Below are 25761 nucleotides of genomic sequence, written 5' to 3'. Positions count from 1 at the left end.
TGGTGATATGCACAGGCATTCCTCACCACACACACCCCAACACACACACACACACACACCAACATGAATAGTCACCCTTTCAGCTACACACTCACAAATAAATAATCTTTAACAACTGTTTTTTTTTTTTAAATAAAACATCTCTTTGGGGGCTACAGCTGCTGAACTGAGAGAATGCTTGCCTCACATGTGAGAAATGCTGGATTCGGTCTCTGCACCATATAAAGAAACCTAGCACAGTGACACATAATTAGAATCCCAGAACTCAGGATCAGAAGATTAAGGCCATCCTTGACTATAGCAAACTCAAGGCTAGCCTGAACTACACAAGACCATGTGTCTTGTCCCCACACCCCCAGTCTTGCTAAGAAAGCACATGAAGTTCTACAAGTGCCCATAAACACTTGTCACTTATTAGAGGATGCACACTTGTGTACACTCTTAGGAGCCTCACATGTTTTTGTGTCAGTGTGCATCTACTAACAACAGCCTTCTCTCAAAACAGTTAGACACTGTAGTAGTGAGTCAGAGTGGGTTGGGGTAGTTAAGATAGAAAAGTGAGAACAATGTTTTATTTCTGTTTAACAAAACCGTGAGACTTCCTAAGATGAAATGATGACCCTCAAAGCTATGGAGAAGGTACCTGCTAAAGGAGGAGCATGTTAGACAGAACTTACGTCACTAATAACTACAGCTATAGTCATAGCAGCAAGACTATGGGGTGTTGGTGGCATGAGCATGGAGGGAAGCACAGGATACTATTCATACCCTCAGGACAGTGCTGTGTGGTGCAGCCCTGAGAGGACAGATAGTCTCCTGTGCTGCTAGTGTGGTGACTGCTGCCCTTGAAGACTGGACATGGGGCTGGTCTGCTTAACTCTGGTTACCTACTGGATCTGCATTTCTAGGTGTTTTTCCTCACAGTTACTTCTCACTGAGAATGTAGCTTGTGAGAAAGGCAAACAAATAAGAAGAAACAAAGTAGACACAAATTGAGATGTGCCCCCCTGAGAGGAACAGAATCTGGATGGAATGAAAGCAGTCTTCCCTACTGCTCCAGAAGTTTCCCCAATGTCTCTCGTGTGAACCTCATTGCTGCTCACCTCACTGACAAGGTCTCTCCCACTTGGTGAAGCTCAGTCTAGTGTTCTCCACAGCCAGGAGCTAACGGCATATGATTTAGTGTCTATTTGTTGCTTTTTCTTAACTCAGAAAAGGAGGTTATGATTTCTCTCACCTACGTGATTGCAATATTCTCTAGAAAAATATTCATTCTTGTTTGCTTGCTTTGTTTTCTTTTTTTTTTTTTTTTTTTTTTTATTATTATAGTAAGTACACTGTAGCTATCTTCAGACACACCAGAAGAGGGAGTCAGATCTTGTTACAGATGGTTGTGAGCCACCATGTGGTTGCTGGGATTTGAACTCTGGACCTTCGGAAGAGCAGTCGGGTGCTCTTACCCACTGAGCCATCTCACCAGCCCCCTTGCTTTGTTTTCTGAGTCGGAATTTCATGTATGCCTGGCTGACCCCAAGCTTGTTGCCTAACTGAGGCTGACCTTGAATTTGAGGTCCTGCGACCGTCTTCAACTGTTTGATTACTGCTGTGATTCCTGGGGTGCAGCACCACACCCCACACTCGGGGGTTCAGCGTTTCCCAGTAGAATGCTTCCATTTTTCCCAATAAAAGATACTCTAGATTTTTCAAAGTGACTCTTTTATAAGAAAAATTAATTTTATTAGGTTTGAACAATGAAATAGTTCATTTAATTGATGTAATTTTTGTTTACAAGTTAATTTTTACTAGATTATTTAAATGAAAGTTAGTGATTTCATTCAAGACTTGCTTAAAATATTGGAGATTGTGATGTAATAAAAAACTCTTTTAAGTATGGTCTCTTACAATACTAAGCTACCAGTAAATAGAATGACAAATTAACATTTACATGTGTAGAATAATCCAATGTTACAATATTTTATACCTTTTAAATGCATATCATCTTAAAGAGTTACAATATTTTCTCTCTAGATTTTTGCTTCAGTGTCTTGAGGATCTTGATGCCAATCTACGAAAATTAAATTCTCGTCTGTTTGTGATTCGGGGACAGCCAGCTGATGTATTTCCCAGGCTTTTCAAGGTAATTTGAAAAATATATGCATAAATAGTGTTTTTTGCTAGAAAAAATAAAATACTTGGTAAATAAACATATTTGGTAAACAGTCAACATATTTGGTAAATAAATGATGAGAGCATAGGAAATAATATTTTAAAATTAAAAACATTTGGTCAGGTGGTAGTGGCACACACCTTTAATCCTAGCACTTGTGAGGCAAAGGCAGGCAGAGCTCTGAGTTCAAGGACAGCTAGGGCTACACAGAGAAACTCTGTCTCAAAAAAATAAAAAAATAAAATTGAAGCTCTTTTGTTCAGTGAAAATGCCAATAATAAAATTAGACAGTAGAGAAGAAAGACAAGTTCCTCCTTCGGCCTGTGACGGCCTCTCCACAGAGCAGCAGTCACTCACATTGTGCACGCAGAAACACCCTTCGCACGAACAGGAGTTAGAGTTTAGAGTCCATGCTTGTGTCTCTGTTGGCTTTAGCCGTCAGATGAGAACATGCTATGCACTACTTTCTGTTCCATGCTTTCTTCACATGCTGGAAGTCATTTCACAGTATATCCTGAGTCTTTTATAGAGTGCTATTGTAGTAACATGTATAGCTCTATTATTATTTCTTTTGCTGGTTTCCTATTAAATGTTTGGCCATCTCCTTTAGGTCTCTCGCTAATACAGGAATTGCCAGTTAACATCTTTGTTCACATTTACGTTCCTCCTGAGATAATTTTTTAAAAGATTTATTTATTTATTTATTTATTTATTTATTTATTTATTTATTTATTATGTATACAATGTTCTCCCTGCATGTATGCTTGCATACCAGAAGAGGGCATCAGAACTCATTATAGATGGTTGTGAGCCACCATGTGGTTGCTGGGAATTGAACTCAGGACCTCTGGAAGAGCAGTCAGTGCTCTTACCATCTGAGCTTCCCTGTAGCCCTATGAGATTTTGTTTGTTTGTTTGTTTGTTTTTTGTTTTTTTTGAGACAGGGTTTCTCTGTATAGCCCTGGCTGTCCTGGAACTCACTTTGTAGACCAGGCTGGCCTTGAACTCAGAAATCCGCCTGCCTCTGCCTCCCGAGTGCTGGGATTAAAGGTGTGCGCCACCACGCCCGGCTTTTTTTTTTTTTTAAAAAAAGACAGCAGCAGTGGCTAATCTTGTCTGTCAAATTGGTATTTAAAATTATCTGGGAGATAGGCCTGTGAACATGACTGTGGGAGATTGTCTTGAGTGTTGATTGGGTAGGAAGAGCCATCTACTGTGGGTGGCACCATTCCCTGGCTGAGATCTTGGACTGTGAATGGAGAAGTTGAGCTGAGAAGCAGTATGGTTCATCACTCTCTGCAGCTTGTAGATGTCATGTGATCAAACTGTTTCAAGGGACTGTGAGTCACAATAAACCCTTCTGTCTTAACTTGCTTGTGTTTTTTATCATAACAGGAAAAGGCACTAAGACAAGGACATCTGGGATCAAGGGATTGTAACACTGGAACTTTATTGATAGTGCAAAATTATAGTACTTGGGAGTTCTGGTTTGTTTTGGTTTAATTTGAACAGTCTTCCTGATCTCCTAGTTTTAGTCCAGTGAAAACTTCTCAAAGGGAAAATTTGGTCTAAGAGAAATTAAATGAATTGCCCAAGATATACAGTTAGCTCATCTCAGTATCTCTGAGCATATAGAAGCTGATTTTCAGGCGTGGTGGCGCACGCCTTTAATCCCAGCACTTGGGAGGCAGGGGCAGGCAGATTTCTGAGTTCAAGGCCAGCCTGGTCTACAAATTGAGTTCCAGGACAGCCAGAGCTATACAGAGAAACCCTGTCTCAAAAAACAAAAACAAAAACAAAAACAAAAAAAAAAAAAAAAAAGAAGCTGATTTTCCTAACTAACCTTTTATATTCTTTCCTTCCTACTTACTTCATATATGCTCCCTAACTACATATCTGCATATGTTACAGCTATTTGATTTATCATATTTTTGTAAAATTGCCTCCTCCCCAACCCCCCAGGTTTTTGAGACAAGGTTTCTCTGTAGACCAGGCTGACCTCAAACTCAGAGATTCATCTTGCCTTTGCCTCCCCAGTGCTGGGATTAAAGGCTTGTACCACCATGCCCAGCAAAAATAGCAGTATTTCTAATGAAAAAGAGACACTCCTTTTCCTGAATGAGAAGGCCTCCAGCTAGAAACAAATAAGTATTACTTAACCTTCTTTTCCTTCCTTCCTTCCTTCCTTCCTTCCTTCCTTCCTTCCTTCCTCCCTCCCTCCCTCCCTCCCTCCCTCCCTCCCTTCCTCCCTCCCTCCCTCCCTTCCTGGTTAGTATGATAGAAACATTTAATACCTAGCTAGTAGAAAGTGCTCACTACAGTAGAATTCTCATTTAACCTAGGTGTGTGGGAGAATTTTAACAGGAAAGCAGCCTGGAAATAATGGTAGTACCTCATCCACAGCTTATAAAAAGTGGAGAAGGAAATATCTTCTAAGATTTTGGTTATTATAATAAATACCAGGATTTCTATTTTGTTTTTAGACAAACATTTTCTCAGGCCAGCTGTCTTTTTTACATTGTTGAATTTTCTGCTCTGAGACTGGAGAGAGGGCCCAGTTATTAAGAACACTTACTGCTCTTCCAGAAGACTTGAATTTGGTTTTTAGAACCCAAGTAACAGCTCAGAATCATCTGGAACTCCAGTTTCAGGCGATCCAGTGCCCTCTTGTGGCCTCTGAGAACACTGCATGCATTGTGAAATACTTCATACACGCAGGGAAAATACTCATACATATAAAATAAAAGTAAGTAATTTAAGCACATTTTAAAATTTTTCTTCTGGATAGAATAGCATCTTATTGTTTCAAGCCATCTTACACAGAGTTGCTGGATGGTTTATCAGGGAAAGCCCTTGTCACCAGGTCTGACAACTTGAGTTTGATCTCTGGACCACATGGTCCAGGGGAAAAGTGACTCCAGCAAGATGTCCTTTGACCTCCATTGGATGTTGAGGCATGCACGCTCTCACACACACATACTAATCAATATATTTATTAATGAATGCAATATAGGTACATGAATACACAGAAAGAGAGAGCTTCCATTTATTCTGGAACATTTATTTCAGCAACACAAAAAATCAGAACTCTGCTAGGTTTATTCACTATGTGTTTAATCAGTTTGTTGTACCTGGTATTTGTAGAACAAGACATCCAGAAATTACACAGTAGACAGACGCACAAAAAACATTTACCAAAATGGACCACACTCACTAATAAAATAGGTATCAGACAGTTGAAGTCTCACAAATTGTACTTTCTGACTTCAACAGAATTAAATTAAAAATCAATAGCAAGAGAATACCAAATATGTATAAGTCACCTCCAGCAGTATTCTGGGGAAAAATTAATAGTTTTCAAAATTATAGAAAGAAAGGAATCAAAGAACTTTTCACCTCAAAGATAGAAAAGGAATGATTAAGCTAGTTACAAAAAGACATGGCAGAGAAGGACCTTCCTGTAAGTCTGTGGTGCGTAAACACATTTAATATTCAGGGGATGTTCTTCTCTCTGGCTTTGCAGTTTTTCTTGTAGAAAGATGTTCATTAATTCATTCCCAGGAAAGAAGTGAGTGATGGAGACTTTAATGAGTTTAGGAGAAAGAACTGGTGGGTGTGGCTCAGACAGTTCCTTTTCTGCTCCACATACACTCCATTCTCCTCTGAGTAACGTTTGTACCCAGAGTGGTAGCCCTAGGCAAGGAAGTGCTGCTTATGATTGGCAGGACAGGTAACGTTGAGTTCAGATGTGAACCGTCAGCAAGCTGATTTGTCCTAAATCTAGTAATATTTCCTTCAGTTTAGCTTTACTACGGACGCTTTTTATATTTTGACCTTTACTTCTCTGATGTACATGCCTGAACTCAACAAAATAGCAGAGAGTATTATTTATTGACTCACCTCAAACACCATTAAACATATTATTATTTCTCAAAAAAATACATAGAATTAACTACAAGATACTCACTAGGCAAAAGGTTTTCATGACTTAGACAATAAAGAGTCGTTGTTGTTAAACTACAACGAGCTCTAAGGAACAGAGCTAAGTACAACAGAATCAGGAGGACATCGGCTAGCGTGCACACAAGTGCACACATGGAAACCGTGATGCTCAGGACCACTGGACACTCCAAGCTTTCTGCCCATAATGCATAATGCAGACAAGGGGCATTTTGCAGTGTGTCTAGCAAAGAGAGCAGTCTTCTCACCAGGGGACTCTCAGCTTCAAATCCTGTGTCTTTTACTACTCAACTGTATGCCATGCCATGAGACAAATGTGTATACATAAATATATATACACAATGTTTTCTACCCTCATTTACATTGTATTTTTAAATTGAAAAAATAGCATGTTTGTACTAACAAATAGGAAGAAGGCAGTAAAATAGTTATTTCCTTTCCTCGGTTCTTCTTGAAGGTAAACAGCTCTTAATGTTGATACATTCAAGACCTTCAAGAAAAGAAAACCTTTTAAATCTTTACTTTTCTCTTAGTTTCACAGACATCTATATAAGATAACTAATACATGCAGCTGGCAGTCACTCTAGGATACTGGTGTTGATGGGGTGTAAATCAACATAGCTGAAAATGTGCCCATCTATCAGAACTTTAAATGTGTTTATTTTTAATCCATTGATTGTTTCTCAAGAATTTCTAGGAAGAAATAGAATAAATGTTTAAATTTGCTTTAAATGTATGTACTGGGCTAGAGAGATGGCCCAGCAGTTAAGAGAGCTTGCTGCTATTCCAAGAGACCTGAATTTAGAGCTCAATACCCACAGTGGTCTATAACTCTAGCTCCTGGGGACCTGACATCTTCTTCTGCCTTCCTTGGTATCCACACATCTGAGCACACACACTTGAAAAAAATTAATTGAAAGTAACCAACTGCAAAATGTATAACGTGAATTTAGAAGGCTTTATTGGGAACACATTTGGTCTGTTACAATCTGGTATCATATAGTCAGTTAAGGAATTGTAGAATTATAGTATTTCTTTTCCTTTTTGAAGCTAATTAGAATAGATTTTAGAGTTCAACAAAAGGACTACATTCCTGAGAAAATCATTTAATTATCTTAAGTCATAGTTTTCCTTATTTATAGTAACTATATATACAATTGTATGTGTATTGTGTATATATATACAGCATCAGTCAGAAGTTGCTGTTTTCATTCCTGGTTCCAAGTTTTTTACTGCCAACATTTGTAATGATCAGAAATAAAATACTCGTTCTCGGCAGAACAGTTTCATACCACATGAGCTACCAAAGGTTTGTTACAGAGCGGTCTTAGCGTTAGCAGGCATAAGTTCATGTTTTCTATCTCCGTGAACATGAGCACGTCCCTTTGAAAAAAGTGATAACTATCTGCAAAATGCCAAACTTAGGTGGTTTTCATCCAGAATTAAATAAGGTAGTGTAGGTAATTAAAAAACGAATACTACCTAAGCACTTTAATATAAAGAGTATGCTTTAAGTATATTGCTAGACTGGCTCATGCCAAGCACAAGCCAGAAATCTCGTTGGCATATGTATGTCACCTGCATATTTTCACATTGATAAATTGTGTAATTGTCTTCATATTTGAAATCTGATTTATGTATAATCATTTGATGTAGATTTTGAACTTCTTATTTACTGTTATAAGAAGAACATTACTATAAAATTGTAATGTGTTGTTGCCCCCTTTTGTCTTGTTTTAGGAATGGAACATCACTAAACTCTCAATTGAGTATGATTCTGAGCCTTTTGGGAAGGAACGAGATGCAGCTATCAAGAAGCTGGCTACTGAGGCTGGCGTGGAAGTCATCGTGCGCATTTCACATACACTGTATGACCTGGACAAGTAAGAATTTTTATTACGAGAAATTATGTAATGACATTGCCATCTTAGACATTTTAGGTACACTTTTGGGTGATATTAAGTACATAATTGAGTAAGGTTATAAAAATTGGAAATATTTGAATCAGAATTTTAAGAATTAAATGGGTTTATATCAAGCCCTTAGCATTTTATTTAGCTGCTGTGATTTTTATTCACTCAGTTGTAATACCACGGTGAATAAGAAAATTTTTAGTGCTTCAGTTTTAAACTAAGAAATGCTATTTAACACTCTTTTTTTGTTGTTTTGTTTTGTTTTTACTGCTACCTTGGCCCACTGTTGCCTTTCAGGGCTGTCAGCATAATTCAATTAAGAGCTTATTTGACACATTTCCATATCTTACTTTGATATATTCTGTGTGATTTTATTATATGTACACTAGCTTATCCCTTCATTTAGTTGAGATGAAAACTGAAGTCATAACCTACCCAGTTAGAGTCCTCTGAACCATGGCCTCACATCCCATCTGCCGTGTGTCTGTTGATGGGGTGTGTGGCAGTACCAGGGGCGCTGTGACAGGCAGAGCCTGCGGCTTGCATTAGACAGGAGCACATGCTTGGGAGATTCAGGAGCTGTCTAAGTTCACAGTAACTTCTGGCATGAAATTGTCTTTATAAACATGAGAATTCACAATTTGTGTATCTATTAAGTAATTTTACCTTTTAAGTTATTTACACATTATACCAAGTTAACAAAGCTAATTCTATAAACAACACAACAAACTGACTTTACTTGTGTTAGCAAGTAAATGAATAAAACCATTACTTGATCCAGACACGCGTCTTCCCTTGGTGATGTCTTACATGTGCTAGTCCTTTTGGTACCAACACTTCCATCAGGTCCCAGTTTTCTTAACGTCAATGGGTGAATATGGAGCAGACAGAATAGGGTAAGAGAAGTTGCTTCTAAATGGGAGACTCAGCCATATTGTAAAATTAGGTTTTGTTGAGTTGATTGTGAATACATACCAAAGACTCGGTGTGTGTGTGTGTGTCTGTGCCTGTACGTCTGTGTGTGTGTGTGTCTGTGCCTGTACGTCTGTGTGTGTGTGTCTGTGTGTCTGTGTCTGTGCGTCTGTGCGCACACGTGTGTAAAAATCTTTTCTATGAGTTTCAGTTTGCTGGTAGATAATTAAGAGACACTTAATAGTGTCATTGTAGCATTATTGAATTCAACAAACTTCATTATAGCCCTATATGTAATATCAAAATATTAAACCAAAACAAACTGTACTTACAGCAGGGAGGATAGCTTTTACTCTGAAACCATGTCTAGACTTAATGCAAACCCTTGGAAGTGCTGCTGGCATCTTTCCCTAGAACTATTGTAGGATTGAGGTACCCAGTGGTCAGCAATAACTACATAATGCACTTAATATTAATGACTATACTTAAATATAAATGACTTGGAATTTGGGGTGCATGTATGCATAATATTTCTCTCCTTATCCATGAGGGCATTCCAAAGCCCTGGTGGCTGTTAAGAACCACTAGTCACGTTGAACCCATGTTCACTGTGCTGTCTATCTAAAGAGCACAGCATGGCAAAGCTTGGCTGTAAATTATAAGTTATAGGAGGTTAACAATGGTATTGAACGTTTAGAACAGTATGCTGTAATAAGTTATGTGAGTCTAGACATACTATTTTTGTAGCACAATTGAACACAAGTAACTGAAACCACGGAAAACAAAAGCTCAGCTAGGGGCAGGTGCTGGGAACAGATACATGTGCTGAGGTCTGTAACAAGGACCCACACAACAGAAAACAGCTGTGGAGGCTTCACGTCCATAGAGGAAATTGGGACACAGCAGAAAGGGCAAGAGGAGATAGGGTTTCTCTGTGTAGCCCTGGCTGTCCTAGAACTCACCCTGTAGACCAAGCTGACCTGGCATTTATAGAGACCCACCTGCCTTTGCCTCCGAGTGCTGGGATTGAAGGTGCGCCCCACTACTGATAGCATGTTTTACTTCTGCTGATTATTTCTCGTTAGAATTATCAATCTACTTTAGTTTTATTGGTGCCTCTTGAGATTTATTAAATTGGTTCATTTTTTTCACTTGTCCATTTATATTAATTTTTCTATACATGATCTATAGGCTAGTTGAACTACTTTGTTAGTTTTTAGTCACAATCCTAAATACTTGCCATCAATGATTTGATGTTTGCATACTGTATTATTTGACACCTAGTAGACATCTAGGAATTCAAGAGAATGGTTTTACATTCATTAAATATTTTTGAACACATTTTCTGGTCTTATCAGAAGCTAACATTCAAAATATCTTAATTGATAAATTTTCTGATATAAGCATTTTTGAGCTTATCAGCCAAGCTATATTAGCATTTACTAACTGTATCTTACTCATTCTTGTAACAGGATCATAGAACTCAATGGCGGACAGCCACCTCTAACATATAAAAGGTTTCAGACTCTCGTCAGCAAGATGGAGCCACTGGAGATGCCAGCAGACACCATCACATCAGATGTGATAGGAAAGTGCATGACCCCTCTGTCTGATGACCATGATGAGAAATATGGCGTTCCTTCCCTGGAAGAGCTCGGTGGGTGCAGCCGCTGATAAGCACCCAGAGTGCATGGCAGCACAAAGTGGACCTGATGGCTGACTAAGAAAAGTCAGAAAGAACACAGTCAGGATGGGTAGGGAGATCTGGGGGATCTAGGAAGCTTTAGGGGGACAGGTAAGGGCAGTGTGATCAGAATACGATGTGTGAAATTCCCAAGTAATTTAAAAATATATTTTAAAATACTTCATAGTCATAAATCATTTGGACATTTCACTTCTAATGTATTTTTACTGGAAGAAGAGAAGAGTAAAGGGGAAAATAAAAGAGAAACCTATTAACCAAAAATATCTCATGTGCATTCTTAAACTGTGACTGGCTGTCAGGTGACAATGTGCATCCTAAAAATGGGAACCATGTGTGGTCCTTGGGGCAGGAGTCTGTCATTGGGTGGGGCCTAGGCCAGTGTAGTCCTGTGTAGTCCTCTGTAAGCCAGTGTAGGCCTGTAGAGTTGTATTTATTTGTTTATTTTATTTTTGCTGAGTGATTTGTTTCCCAAGTAAGTGTGGTCAGGAAAACAGTGATTTTTTTGTTTTATAATAATTACAATATTAATGATGTTTTCCTTTCTTCATTTATTTGGTTCTTTTTCCTTAGGCTTTGATACAGATGGCCTGTCCTCTGCAGTGTGGCCAGGAGGAGAAACTGAGGCACTTACACGTTTGGAAAGGCATTTGGAAAGAAAGGTACAATGTAGATTCCAAATAAACCTTTCAGAAATTATCTCAGCCTTGTTTAGATGAGACCAGGCACATCCAGGGAGGCTTAGCCGTAAGCTTTAGACAGAATATGCTGTTGACAAAGGAAGACCGACAGAAATAGTTACAGCAGCACAAATCTAACGTTTGGAAGTCACCATCAGCCATCAGGTACTGCCCTTTCCTCCTGCCTGCTTCTTCCTGTTGCTGGAGCCAGGCTGCTGCTTCTGTTCTTCCCACCCGTATCAGCTGGCTAACGGGCTGGAGCAGGATTCTGCCTGCAGCCATGCTGCTCTGTCTGAGACTCCAGTGGGTCCCATGAGACAGTTTCACTTGTCTGTTTTGTTGGTATCACTGGTAATACGTATTGATTGTAGAAATTAGCAAGACTCCCATGTATTGATCCTGTTCCGCCACTCCCTCAGATACTTCTCCCATTGCAGATGACCCTCATCCTTGCCCTCTCCCGTCTCTTAATAAAGCTTAGTTTGTAACTTAGATGCATCAGGAGATTCATATACTCACTAATGGTAAGATAGTATAATTGTGATCTACTATAATAAATTATTTAAAACCTACAAGTTATTTGTAGAATTTTCCTTTAATGTTTTCCAACTATCATTACTCGACCATGAGCATCTGAAACCTTAGGAAAGGCAAGGCACACCATTGTATTCCTTTGACCCAGTGTTCAAAGAGACAGGGTGAAGGTGCTTCACTCCTGAGGCTGGGGACCTGATGGCCGTTTATTTCACATGAGTGCATGCTGTACATGGATGGCTTCAGGGAAAGACAAGTCACCTTTTAAAGTCCCTTTCTCCAGTTACTAAATCAGAGATCTATAGTGGGATAATAACAAATTCCTCAAAATCCTCAGTTTTGAGGTGTGTGTGTGTGTGTGTGTGTGTGTGTGTGTGAGTGTGAGTATGTGAGCTCAACTCCTTCCATGCGGTGCTGGAGAGTTGAGCTCATGTTAGTGTGATTAGAGAAGTTAATTTAATTGTCTCTGTGTTTCCAGGCCTGGGTGGCAAACTTTGAACGACCTCGAATGAATGCAAACTCCCTGCTTGCAAGCCCAACTGGACTCAGTCCTTATCTCCGCTTTGGTTGTTTATCATGTCGGCTGTTTTATTTCAAACTAACAGATCTCTACAAAAAGGTATTATCTGAAGTCAGAGTATGTTTTTTGAAATACTTTAAAATTTTTTTCTGGTAATACTTTTTGTTTTTTAATCGCAGGTAAAGAAGAATAGTTCCCCTCCCCTTTCTCTTTATGGGCAACTCCTGTGGCGTGAATTTTTTTATACAGCAGCCACAAACAACCCACGCTTTGACAAAATGGAAGGGAACCCCATCTGTGTTCAGATCCCTTGGGACAAGAACCCCGAGGCTCTGGCCAAATGGGCAGAAGGCCGGACAGGCTTCCCGTGGATTGACGCCATCATGACTCAGCTTCGTCAGGAGGGCTGGATCCACCATTTAGCCAGACACGCGGTTGCCTGTTTCCTGACTCGTGGTGACCTGTGGATCAGCTGGGAAGAAGGGATGAAGGTAAATATTCGGACTGACGTAGCATTTGCAGGAGTCTGTGGCTACACTGAGGTGTGCTCGTGCACATCTGAAATCCGAGCAGCAGCAGCCTGGGAAGCTGGGTAGGGGAAGCTTCACATCTTGGGCTGCAGAGTGAGGTGGGGAAGAGCTTGGCTTGTGGGGTGCAGGGCTGCGCTTGTCCGTTCTGCAGGCTTTCCAGTGGATAAGCATGTGATGCCCACAGTAGAGACCCAGTTTTCAAGAGCAAGGTGTGAAACTCAGATGGGCTCATTAAATTGCTTACCCAAGAGTCACTTCTACAGTTAAACCTTCCGTCTACTAAGAGCGCTATTACTGTTCAGCAGTCTGGCCTCTTGTGGTAGTGAAGGCCTGCAGTCTGATGATGCTACTTGATAGACATGAGAAGACCTGGACTACAGGTCACCCTGGGCTACATTGTCGGCTACTTTTAAGAGTAAGAAAATTAATTGATTGGGTAGATGTATTTATATGGCAATCTCTGTCGTACCCATGAGCGCTTAGAAATAGTGAGTTCACCTTACATGAACTGTAAGCTATATCATAATCCCTTATTTTACCATTTTACTAATCCTTTAATGCATTATTTTGAAGCATACTATGTTTCATACCATCACCATGAAGTTATACTTAAGACCCGTAACATGTGTTGCCTGTCTAGCTATATTAATCTTTCCAATTCAAGGAATGTTTCTTCTTTTTATTTATTTTTTTTTAAAAACTTTTAAAAATTTATCTGTGGGTGGGTGGGCGGGCTAGAGGATTTGTTGGTTCTCTCCATCATGTGGGTTCTGGGAATTGAACTTAGGTTGTCAGACTTGGCAGCAAGCCCCCTTACCCAAAGAGCCATCTCATCTCCTTAGGGGCTGTTTCTAATGCTGTTCTTTGATTTTTAATTGTTAAAGGATTTGTTTTCTATCACTTGTATCTCTTAGTACCTAATTAACAGGTTTATTAATACATTATTTAGTTATATTTTCTTTGGATCAGAGAATGTGAAATGTAAACTATAATGCTACTGCATGTATGGTACCTTATAGCAGCATGATCCCTTTGTCCCTATGCAGCACATCCAAGTTTCTGTATTTCTCCTTGTGATTTAGTTGGTGATATTTTTGCTTTCTTAAAAGTGGGATACTACCCTTTTTTATTCTATGAATATCTTACAGCTCTTTAAAACTCAATGATTTGAGTAATTTTTTACTCTTCCACTAGTAGCACTTCCAAGGATATTGTCTTAGTTATTTTTCTATTGTCATGACCAAACACCATGACCAAGGAAACTTATAAACAAGAACATTTAATTAGGGTCATGGTTTCAGAGTTTGAGAGTCTGTGGCCATCTTGGTGGGAGCACAGCAGCAGGGAGGCTGGCATGAATGTGGACCAGGAGTCAGGCAGGAGCTTACTTCTGAGCCACAAGTATGAAGCAGAGGGAGGGAGAGAGATTGCACACCCAGGAAATGACATAGGCTTTTGAAACCCTAAGCCCACTGCCAGAGACTGTCTCCAAAGAGGCTACACTTCCTAATCTTTCCCAAACAATCCAACTACAGAACAGGTGTGTGTGTGTGTGTGTGTGTGTGTGTGTGTGTGTGTCCTTTCTCTCCGTCTCCCTTACCCTGTCCCTGTCCCTGTCTCTATCACACACACACACACACACACACACACACACACACACACACACACACACGCGCGCGCGCGCGACACACACACACACACACACACACACACACACGCGCGCGTGCGCGCGCGTGCGCTCTCATGTGTGTGTGTACGCCTGTGGGGCCTCTTCTCATTCAAACCTCCACAATTATAGAAGTAAATTCTATCCAGAAAGCTGTATTTCCTGTGTATTCTTTCCCAGAAATTTCTTATTAGAATACAATGTATATTTTAGAATGTTTAATTTTCAGTTCTATCTAGATTTTCTTGTCTTGAGTTTTGCTCTACAGTGACCTGAGAGATGCTCTTTGGGTAAATGTATATGTACATTGCTTGTTTACTGTTTCTTCCCAAGGTCTTTGAAGAGTTACTGCTTGATGCAGATTGGAGCATAAATGCTGGAAGTTGGATGTGGCTGTCCTGCAGTTCCTTTTTTCAGCAATTTTTTCACTGCTACTGCCCTGTGGGTTTTGGTAGGAGGACAGATCCCAATGGAGACTATATTAGGTAAGGGTGGTTATCATTCAGTTTGAAATAGCTAATCCAAGGAAGAGCTAGCTCTTTGTGCTTAGCAACACTAGTATTCTCTAGTATTTCAGGGCATGGTGGCGCACACCTTTAATCCCAGACCTGGGCTGCAGAGGCAGGCTCATCTCTGAATTCAAGACACTCTGTGTTGTTGGTGGGCAGCAGGACTGGGAGGAGTGACACATCATTTCAGGGCTATAGATGTGCTTTTTTTTATTCATGATTCATATTTTATTATAATGTGCTTATAGTGCCGCTGATTAAAAAAAAAATTCTTCCTTCTCCCAAAAGGCGTTATTTACCTGTCCTAAGAGGCTTCCCTGCAAAATATATCTACGATCCTTGGAATGCACCAGAAGGCATCCAGAAGGTTGCCAAGTGTTTGATAGGAGTTAATTACCCCAAACCGATGGTGAACCATGCTGAGGCAAGCAGACTGAATATTGAAAGAATGAAGCAGATCTATCAGCAGCTTTCCCGGTACAGAGGGCTAGGTATGTCGGTACCCATCACCTGGACGTGTCTCCTTGTCAGCTCTGGTCATAATGTTTTAAGCATTTTTTTTACTAGATATTTTCTTCATTTACATTTCAAATGCTATCCCCAAAGTCCCGTATACCCTCCCCCCCCACCCCCTTTCCTGCTCCCCAACTCACCCACTCCTGCTTCCTGGCCCTGGCATTCCCCTGTACTGGGGCATATAATCTTCCCAAGACCAAGGGCCTCTTCCTCCCATTGATGGCTGACTGAGCCATCCTCTGCTACATATGCAGCTAGAGACACAGCCCTGGGGGGGGGGGGTTACTGATTAGTTCATATTGTTGATCCTCCTATAGGGTTGCAGACCCCTTTTAGCTCCTTGGGTACTTTCTCTAGCTCCTTCATTAGGGGCCCTGTGTTATTGCATATGCCAGCAAGATTTTGCTGTTTGGTCATAATTTAATAGGCAAATGTTTCCCTTCAGGTCTTCTCGCCTCGGTCCCTTCTAACTCTAATGGGAATGGAGGGCTCATGGGCTATGCTCCTGGAGAGAATGTCCCGAGTTGTAGCAGCAGCGGGAATGGAGGGCTCATGGGCTATGCTCCTGGAGAGAACGTCCCGAGCTGTAGCGGTGGAAGTAAGTGAGCCGTTTCTGGACTTGGTAACATAAAGAGGGTAATGATCAAATCCACTCTTAGTGAGCCTTGTTGGAATAGGTTTTACTTTTTGAAAAGCTGTTTTTAAAGTTAAACGTTGTTTGTGTTCATGCATACAAGTGTACATCCCCTCCATCCCCCCTTTAAAGATGTTAAAGATGCAAAATATCATTGCATGTAGTTGATATGGAGTCAAGCTAAAAGTCTTATACAGTGAATGGTAAGGGTTTTGTTTTGTTTGTTTTATGTGGTTCTGAGAACAAGCCCAGGTAAGTGGTGCCCACTAAGCAACTCTGCCATCAAGATCAGCTTGAGTACAAAGTGAAACTCAGACCTATTTTCAGAATGTTCAGTACTTTTTACTCTTACTAGGTACACATCCACTAGAAGCTAGCTTAAAAGGTTGGTAGTCTGCAGGCCTAGCTGACCAATTCACCGGATACCAGCATCTGTGCATCTTCCTCTTGCACACGAGTTTGTCTTACAAAGTCTTGTCTGAGAAACTGTTTAGTTTCTTAATCAATTTTCACTATGTGTGATAGTAGTGTCAAGAGTCCCTCTGTGGGCTGAGAGATGGTTTGGTGGCTAAGAGTGCTTGCTACTTTTACAAAGGACCCAAGTCAGATTCCCAGATCACACACCAGATATCTCACAAGTGCCTGTAACTCCAGCTTCAGGAGTCATATACCCTGTGCTGGCCTCTTTAGATACCTGCGCACACACACACACACACACACACAGTGTACATAAAAACAAGCAGACACACAGACAAATGTAACTTAAAAATACATATCAGTATTCCTTAGAAGACAGTGTATATTGGAAATTTGCATTGTTACATTAGCTTTCTAAGGCTACAACCAAAACTCAAGTGAGGCTGAGTAATAAGATTCAAAGCAAACATCACTTCAGAAATGCTTTCTTATTTTAAGGTATGGCATGTTCTAAGCTGTTATTCAGAATAAAGCGTTTTCTTCCTCTTTTTTCCCCCCTTTTTTATGGTGCTGAAAGTTAAAGGCAGAATTTTTAATGCTGGGAGACAAAATTCTACACACTGAGCTGTATTCCCAATCTGAGAATAAAATCCCTTTACGAAGTAACTGTAATGAGAAATTTCTTAAGTCTCTGTAAAAGCTGCGTGTATGCGACCTTCCAAGGGTTCGTTTTGTGGGGAAGAAAACACGTGGCTTTCCAGCCAGTCTTGTACTGAGGAGTAGGGACTGGGCTACCCCTGACAGTAATCTCCGGGGCGGTGAGTTCACAGGAAGGTTAGCTGGCCTACAAGACCTCACAGCTAGTAAGTAGCTGCATAAGACTGAATGCAGCTCAGGCGCTTTCCACACCAGCAGGCCTGTACTGTTTATAGGGTGAAATATTGCACTGCTGGGACCTGACTCGCCCGAAAACAGCAGCCAGTGGTGACAGTTTACTGCAGACATGATCCTCTGCAGGCCTCCTGTAATTTGAAGTAAATCTCTGTATGTTGTTTTGAAAGGTCTTTCACCTCTCTTGCTCAGTTCTCAGCCTGCCATGTCAGCCCCCACACAAGTGTGAGAGACAGAAACTTTGGGGAGCACTCTGATGACAGGCAGGTGGGTGCTAGTTGGCTCTAGGTGCCTGACTGATGACCTGTGTGTGATGGGGCACACTGCTCCTGAGCCCTTCATTTGGAGTTATCCTAAAGGCTAATCGTGATAGCAAGTTAAATTGAGCTCCTTTTGCTTCATAAATTTATGAAATAAGATATTTTTCATGTTACAGAATTAATCATGAGATTGCTATAGTTGTGTAAATGATTGCCTACACTACCTTTGGGGATGTTTCTCTGAGGCGTTTAAAAGACATAAAGAATAGAAACCCACATAGCACTTCCGGTCTGAAGTGTAGAGGGCAGAAGGTGAAGACCCGAGTCGCTGCTTCATTGAATAGTGGGTCAGGGAGCAGACAAGGCTGGCTTCAGAAGATGGTGGACTGCATCTGCTAATGTAAGATGGAAGCAAGAGCATGTCAGAACTCAACACTGTGGAAAGACCTCAGGGCTCGCTCTGCACAGGGCAAGCCTTTCTTTTGTCAGGAGGAAGCTTTCCTGACTTGAAAAGATGTAGACACTTTAATTCCATTGCTTTATTGCCAAGCCTGTCCTTCCTGGGGGTTGTTACTGTCAGCGCCTGACGTGGCACATCCAGGTTCACAGTCCTCGGGGACATTTTTGTGTGGTACTGCTGCTAAGCTACACATGGACCTCTCTTTGGGAGGATTTTTTTTTTTTAATGACTGGAAAATTTCTAATCTCTGCAAAACAAATTACATTTTTTTTTCATTTTTATACTTTTTTATGCTTAGGAAATTTGTCATAGACCCAATTGTGTCTTACTGTACTTTTTATTTTTATAGTGAAATAACCGCCATCTATTTTCTAGTTTTAATTTCATTTTTAGTGTACTGTTTTCAATTAAAAACTGTCTGTTCATCAGCATCATTGCTCACCAAGCACTGTGAGGTTGTGCTTTGCACAGCCACGTAAAGTGACCAGCCATGGATCACCAAGTCCAGGACAGGGCGACAACCTGGAAAGAAAAGAGCCAGGCTGACAGGGGCAAGATGGTTACCGTCTACCTGCTGGGGTAGAGGGGAATGCTGATGCAGAGGAAAACCTAGACGTGCGAGTGCACAACACAGCAGGGCTTTGGAGAAAGAAACCATGGCTTGTGAAAAAGTAAGCCTGATTTACTGTATAACCCCAAACCCCACTCCCGCCTAGTCTCCGCAAATGAAACACATCTTCCCCACAAGCTAAGAAGTGCTTGTTTATGACAACTTAATCGTAAAGTATGTAGTGTGCCCACACAGTCGAACGTTACTTATAAACAGCAGCGTATGTCTTATGTATGACCTCAAAAACCTCATATGAGCCAGATGGGAAGAAGAACATCTCGCAGAAGTGGCAAGTCTTCAGAGCAGTGGTTTTCAACCCTTCTAATGCTGTGAGCCTTTAATCCAGTTCCTCGTGTTGAGGTGACCCCAATCATAAATGTATTTTGTTGCTACTTCATAACTGTAATGTCGCTACTGTTTGTGAATATCCTGTGTTTTCTGATGGTCTTAGGAAACCCCTGTGAAAGGGCTGTTTGGCCTGTGCCCCAGGTCATGACCCATAAGAACCACTGCTTTAGAGTAAAAGTACATTAGTGTTCACCTTGGGCGCAGGAATGAAATGAGTGCAGTGGGCGGGAGGGACTTCCAGGTGTGATAGGAAACTAGGTGAATTTAGTGACCGTGAGGCCATATGTAACCCTCTGGCCCTGTGACCCACTCACCCCTGCAAGCCTCACCTCAGAGCTAGGGCAGCAGTGCTCCAGGTGCTTGGGTTCTGGTTTTCTGACCCAACTTAGCCTCAGAAAACTCAGAATATCCTGGGACAGCCTTTGTGTACCATATGTTTTGCATAGACCCACCCCTGCTAGGCAGACACTAACATGCCCTTACATAGCAAGAATTCATTGTGAGTTGTTCAAAGTAGTGGGGTTGGTGGGTGGGTGGGTGTGTGTGGGTGTGTGTGTGGGTGTGTAGATGAACGGGTCTTCTCTGGTGACATGTGCATGTGAAGTTGAGTTGCCTTACCCAGGTCACCTTTGGCTTTGATAATGCACTAGTGCTTGTCAGACTCACTGTAAACTCCTGATTGGTTGACACTTCATTTCTAGAAATTGCTTGCTTTTGTCATGTGTTTCAGGGAAATAAACTTATTATCTGGGAAACTGATAGCAAAAATAATTCTTTAGAAGCAATTGTTTTTGTTTTCTGTGGGCAGGTGAAATTGATATGATTAGAAGATTGGAAATAGTGATTTTAATAACTGTGGTATTGAAAGCTGAAGAACCTTTGTTTCTTTGGACATAGGGTCTTAATGTAGTCCGGGCTGCTTTACTATAGTCTCCTGCCTCTGCCTCCTGGGAGCTGGGATTACAGCAGTGGACCCAGTTTTTATGAGATGTTGAGGATTAAATGTAGGCTGCCTGTGTGCCTGACAGGGACTCTGCTAACTGAGCTACGTCCCTGACCCAGCTCTTGTTTTGATTTGAGACAGTCTGGCGATTGACTTAGGCTCCCCTCAACTTCATTTCCCCTCAGCTTGCTGAGATCCCTTGCTGGGATCATGGACAATAAATAGCTGCCAGGTTTGATGCTTTGTCTTGCAAATGAGATCTCATAAGAAACCAGGGATTTGTTTAAAAAGCAGAAACTCTCCATTCCCAGATGCCTAGTGAGCTGAATTCAATCCCTGGGAGCCATTCATTGGCCAAAGAAGAAAATTCCTGAAAGTTGTTCTCTGACCTCCACACAGGTGTATACAGACACAGACACACACACACACACACACACACACATCTCAAAATTGTTCTTAATGTAAAAACAACAACTGGAAGCTTATGGCACATTCTCAGCCATCGCATTGTGTGAGGGAGAGAGGGGTTACGTGAGCTCACTATCAAGGATAGACTCTGCCATGGCAAGGAAGTGACGATGGCGGAAACTGAAGGCAGCTGGTCACATGATATCCACAGTGGAGAAGCAGTGGCGAATGTTACTGCTCAGCTCACTGTATTCTTTTATTCAATTGGGATCCCAGCCCATGGTAAGATGCTACCCACAGGCATGCCCAGAGATTGTCACATTGATAGTGTTAACCACCATAGCTATTCAAATGACAGTGTGTTAGAAGGCCTGTCATAAGCTCCTTTCCAATACTGCACATGAACCTGTAATGAACAGTAGGCATAAGTGATTCATTTTAGGAGGAAACAATAAAATAATAATTTTCAGTGTAATTTAGAAAACACAGAAAAATGTAAAAGAGGAAGAGTGCCTTGTATAGTTCCAGCTAACGTAGTCCTTACTGAACTTCCAGTGCAGTTCCTCCTGAATCTTTTTGTCTTTGAGAATTCACAGATGCATGTAGTGTTTTGATCAAACCCACCTTTTCCCTTTCCCCAGTGCCTCACCCTCACACAGGCTGCTCCAGGCTTCTCGTGCTCTGTTTCTAAAACTCAGAGTCCACATGGTGCTGCCCATGCATAGCCATTCACAACAGGAGTCTGGGGGTCTCTCAAGACCCACATCCTATCAGTAGCTCCTCAGGCTAGGGTGAGGAGTCACGGTTCCCTTACCCATCAGTGCTGGGATTTTGTGTGCCCTGATTTTGTGCAGGTCTTGTGCATGTAGGCATAGCCATTATAGTTTCTGTATAAAACTTCCCTGTTGTAACCAATTTCCAATGTGTTTTATGTAGCTTTTGCCCAATCTCTTTGAGTTTTTAGTCATAATTTTGTGAAAAGCCCATTTTGTGCTATTGACTATAACATAAAGGGAAGCAATGCTTTTGCCCTTACAAAACTTTCTGGAACAAGATTGTTACTCCGAAGTGCAGGTATCAAACCCACAGTCTTTGCTCTGTAGTCTACCACCTGAGCCGTGCCTTATTCCCAAAGATAAGCTGGTTTTGTTTTAGAGATAGGGTCTTACTATATAACCTAGTTTGCCTCAAGCTCAGGAGCAGCCTGTTTCAGGCTTCTGAAACCTGAGACCACAGGGACATATCCCCACATTTGGTGGGAAATACTTTTTTTTTTTAAGTGAATTTCAGGTGGGCAAGTTACCTCAGGAAGGGGCATGCCACCAAGCCTGACTACCTGAGTTTGATCCTTAGGAGCCTCATGATATAAAGACAGAACTCCCACAAGGTATACACAAACACACACTGGAGTAAAACCGTATTTCCATTTCATTATTTCTTACATGCTCTCAGCATTTTTTGAGTATAACTGCAGTAAAGGCCCTGAAGACGTGAGGATTTAGGGATTTCTCTTCCTTCTTCTTTCCTCCCTCCCTCTTTATCTGTATGTTTGTGTGTGTGTGTCCCCAGGTGTTTTAACTCAGTACAATGTTTTCAAGGTTATTCATTAAGTATCTAAAGAATGAACAGAATTGATGAATTAAGAAACTGCAACCAAGGTTACTATTTTGAGCCTGGTCTAAGGACCTTCAGTTGATGTGTCCCTCCTCAGAATCACCATTGTGTCCTAATAACACTGTAATTAGTAAGCCTTCTTCCTCCTGGACTCTGAGCCCTGTGGTGTAGATCCTGTGTCTTCATAATATTTGTATCTGTAGTATGTCAGCAGCTGTGAGACAGCAGTGAGTAAAGCATCACGGGGCGTGTAAGTGCAGCAGGTGGTCAGCAGGGACTGATGACTGTGCACTCGGAAGGCTCTCAGGGTCAAACCAGCCTGAACTACATGACAAGGCCCGATCTCAGAAGGAGATGCGTTTGCTGACCTTTTATTGTAATATGAGGCATAGGGCATGAACTTGTCATGTGTCTGTCTCAGGATATACACGTCAGTGACATTACAAAACATTATCAAGGCTTCATGAGAAGGCGTAGACAGTGTCATGCATGGCAACTCTTCCTAAATATGGTGAGCCTTATCACCCATGTTCTCAGCACAATTAGAAAACGGCCAATCTGCAAATGACAGTATCAACATAACAAAAACAAAAACAAAGGCCTATGAATTAAAGTGTCAGTAGGAGTGCTTCTTTCATTCTTTTTTATGGACATGAGCGTTTTATTTATTTTTAAGGAAATCCAATACTTGTAAGCAAAGAAATGTTGAACATTTACTAAGTGAAATACTGCATTATTATTTTTTAAATCTTAAATTATTATATAAAGGTTTTTTAAAACCAGTTTTAAAAATCTGTTTAGAACATTAGACATGATAGAAATAGAAAATTTCTTATGAAGTCCTCTATGAAAGGAAATTGTGACAAGTTCCTGATTAGACAGAAACTATTCCATCTACAAGAGGGACTATGCAGCATAACTGTGGCTTCATAGAATGAATTGGGTAGTGCTTCTTATGTTTCTATTTTGTGAAATAGTTTGAAGAGTATTGGTATTAGGTCTTCTTTGAAAGTTTGATAGAATTTTTTTCTTTTTTGTTTGTTTTTCTTTTTGTTCTATTTTGTTTTGTTGGTTTTTCTGAGACAGGGTTTCTCTGTGTAACCCTGGCTGTCCTGGAACCTGCTCTGTAGACCTGGCTGAGTACCAGGATCAAAGGTGTGCACCACTACCACCTGGCTTGCTTCTTAATTATAGTATAGGAATATCCCTTCCCAGGGATGGAGGCTGTTATTTGTGAGCCAAGATAGACAATTTTTAAATTCTGAGTACCTGAAGAATGGAATTCCTTATCCAAAAAGAAAACTTGATCAGCATTTAATAAAAATAAGTAGTCTTGAAGCAGCATGCCCAGGCAGGGCTGCGTGGGTTTGTACCAGGTCCTCTGCATATATATTAGAGCTTTTAGCTTAGTATTTGTATTAGGATCCTGAGTGTGAAAAAGAGCAGGTCTCTTGTCCTCTTGTGCCTGCTCTTGGGTTTTTCCTTCTTTTGGGTTTCCTTGTCCAGACTCGATGTGATGGATTTTGCTTTGTCTTATTATGTTTTATTTTGTTGTGTTTGGTTCTTATCTCTTTCAAGAAGCCTGTTCTTTTCTAATGAGAGACAGAAAGGGAGAGAATTAAAAGAGTGTGCCACCACCTGGCAAGAGTCTCTTTTCTTTTCTCTCCTTTTTTCTTTTCTTTTCTTTTCTTTTTTTTTGAAAGATTTATTTATTATTATACATAAGTACGGTGTAGCTGTCTTCAGACCCACCAGAAGAGGTCATCAGATCTCATTACGGGTAGTCGTGAGCCACCATGTGGTTGCTGGGATTTGAACTCAGGACCTTTGGAAGAGCAGTCGGTGCTCTTACCCACGGAGCCATCTCGCCAGCCCCAAGAGTCTATTTTCAATAACAGGAAACATAATGACTAAGTTTCAGTATTCATTTCTTTCCTTATTAAATGGGGTTTTGTTATATAGCCGTAGATGTGCTGGAACTTGCTGTGTAGACCAGGCTGGCCTCAAACTTGTGGCAGTCTTCCTGTCTTGACCTGCCAAGTATTGAGATTGCAAGTATATACCACTATGCCCAGCAAAAAGAGTATAGTTTTGGAGTGACCTGACCCATGGGCCATGTGGCTATCTGTTCTTTTTCTCTCTTCCTCTCTGGTTTGTTTTGAGTTATTGTTCATTGGTTTGTTTTGAAACAGTTTCGTGTAGCTCTGTCTGCCTTTGATTCACTGTGTGTTGAGCAAGGACCCCTTGAATTTCTTCTCCCTCATGCTTTTGTCTCCTGTTTCTGGGATCACACATATGTACCACACCCAGCTTGCACATACTTTTCATAATCTGAGCATACTAACTGAAAAAACAATGTTTCTGTAAAGCTTTTCTGTTCTAGGAAGTCAGTTTACTTATATGATGTCTTCTTTTTGAAAGGGTTGTTAAATTGCTTAAGTAACTGCTCCATGTGGGTGTCTTGCCTTTAGATCTGAATTGTTTAGCTCTCAGCTAGCAGAGCCTTATTCCTTCATCTCCATTGAAACAGATTTTTAAAGGGCTCTGACAGAAGGATGTGGACCCGAAGGGCAGGGTGAAGGACCGTCATCTTCCTCACTGCTGCCTGTATGTTTTCCCTTTATAGTCACTGTCTTAGTTAGGGTTTTACTGCTGTGAACTGACACCATGACCAAGGCAACTCTTATAAAGACAACATTTAATTGGGGCTGGCTTATAGGTTCAGAGGTTCAGTCCATTGTCATCAAGGTGGGAACATGGCAGCATCCAGGCAGGCATGGTTCAGGAGGAGCTGTGAGCTCTACATCATCTGAAGACTGCTAGAAGACTGGTTTCTAGGCAGCTAGGAGGAGGGTATTAAAGCCCACGCCCACAGTGACACACCTACTCCAACACCTGCTAATGATGCCACGCCCTAGGCCAAGCATATACAAATCATCACAGTCGTTTCCAGGTATCACCTGGTTAAAAAAAAAAGCCTGTGCTAGAGCTGGAGAGGTGGCTCCGCGGTTAAGAGAACACACTGCACTTGTAAAGAGTCTGTGTTCAGTCCCCAGCCTCCACTTTGGGTGGTTCTAACTTCCTCTAACTCCAGCTCCAGGGGATTGGGATGTCCCTGGCCTGTGTGGGCACCTGCACTCATACGCACATACCCACATATAAACGCATAACTAAAAATACAGTAAACCTTTTTAAACCACAGGAGATGGCTTACTCAGCAGAGCGCCGGCTGTGCAAGGACTCGCACGTGTGCAAACTAGGTATGGCGATGCACTGCACATCTGTGACGCTGGCACCGGCAAGAGATGGGAAGACCAGGAGCCCACTGGTCATGCAGTCTAGCCAGTCAGTGAGGTCTAGGCTCAGGGAGAGACAGACCCTGTCTAAAGAGCTAAGCTGGAGAGCAGTTGAGAAAGTCACCTAACATCAACCTCTGGCCTGCACACATACGAGCACATACATGACATGTACTACACACAAAAATACATACATGTAAACACTGCACTCAAAGTGAAAATAAAAGACAACCAGTGCTTTATTTTTGCCTTGAACTGTCAAGAGTTTTCT

General features: G+C 41.2%; 1 protein-coding gene across 4 annotated transcripts in view; it reads left to right on the top strand.

Annotated features, from left to right (window-relative positions):
- The window catches only part of Cry1 (cryptochrome 1 (photolyase-like)), a 53355-nt gene that overhangs the window by 25832 nt on the left and 1762 nt on the right, over window positions 1–25761 (top strand). For all 4 annotated transcript variants that reach the window (NM_007771.3, XM_011243349.2, XM_030244860.1 and 1 more), the window contains 9 exons: window positions 2029–2137; window positions 7868–8010; window positions 10425–10609; window positions 11228–11316; window positions 12347–12487; window positions 12568–12879; window positions 14918–15069; window positions 15382–15584; window positions 16055–16207. In NM_007771.3, the coding sequence (NP_031797.1) occupies window positions 2029–2137; window positions 7868–8010; window positions 10425–10609; window positions 11228–11316; window positions 12347–12487; window positions 12568–12879; window positions 14918–15069; window positions 15382–15584; window positions 16055–16207 (1487 nt within the window). The remainder of the gene's footprint in view (window positions 1–2028; window positions 2138–7867; window positions 8011–10424; window positions 10610–11227; window positions 11317–12346; window positions 12488–12567; window positions 12880–14917; window positions 15070–15381; window positions 15585–16054; window positions 16208–25761) is intronic.

This window comes from Mus musculus, chromosome 10, assembly GCF_000001635.26.
Source record: "Mus musculus strain C57BL/6J chromosome 10, GRCm38.p6 C57BL/6J".
Taxonomy (NCBI): Eukaryota; Metazoa; Chordata; class Mammalia; order Rodentia; family Muridae; genus Mus; species Mus musculus.
This window is presented reverse-complemented; position numbering and strand designations above follow the sequence as displayed.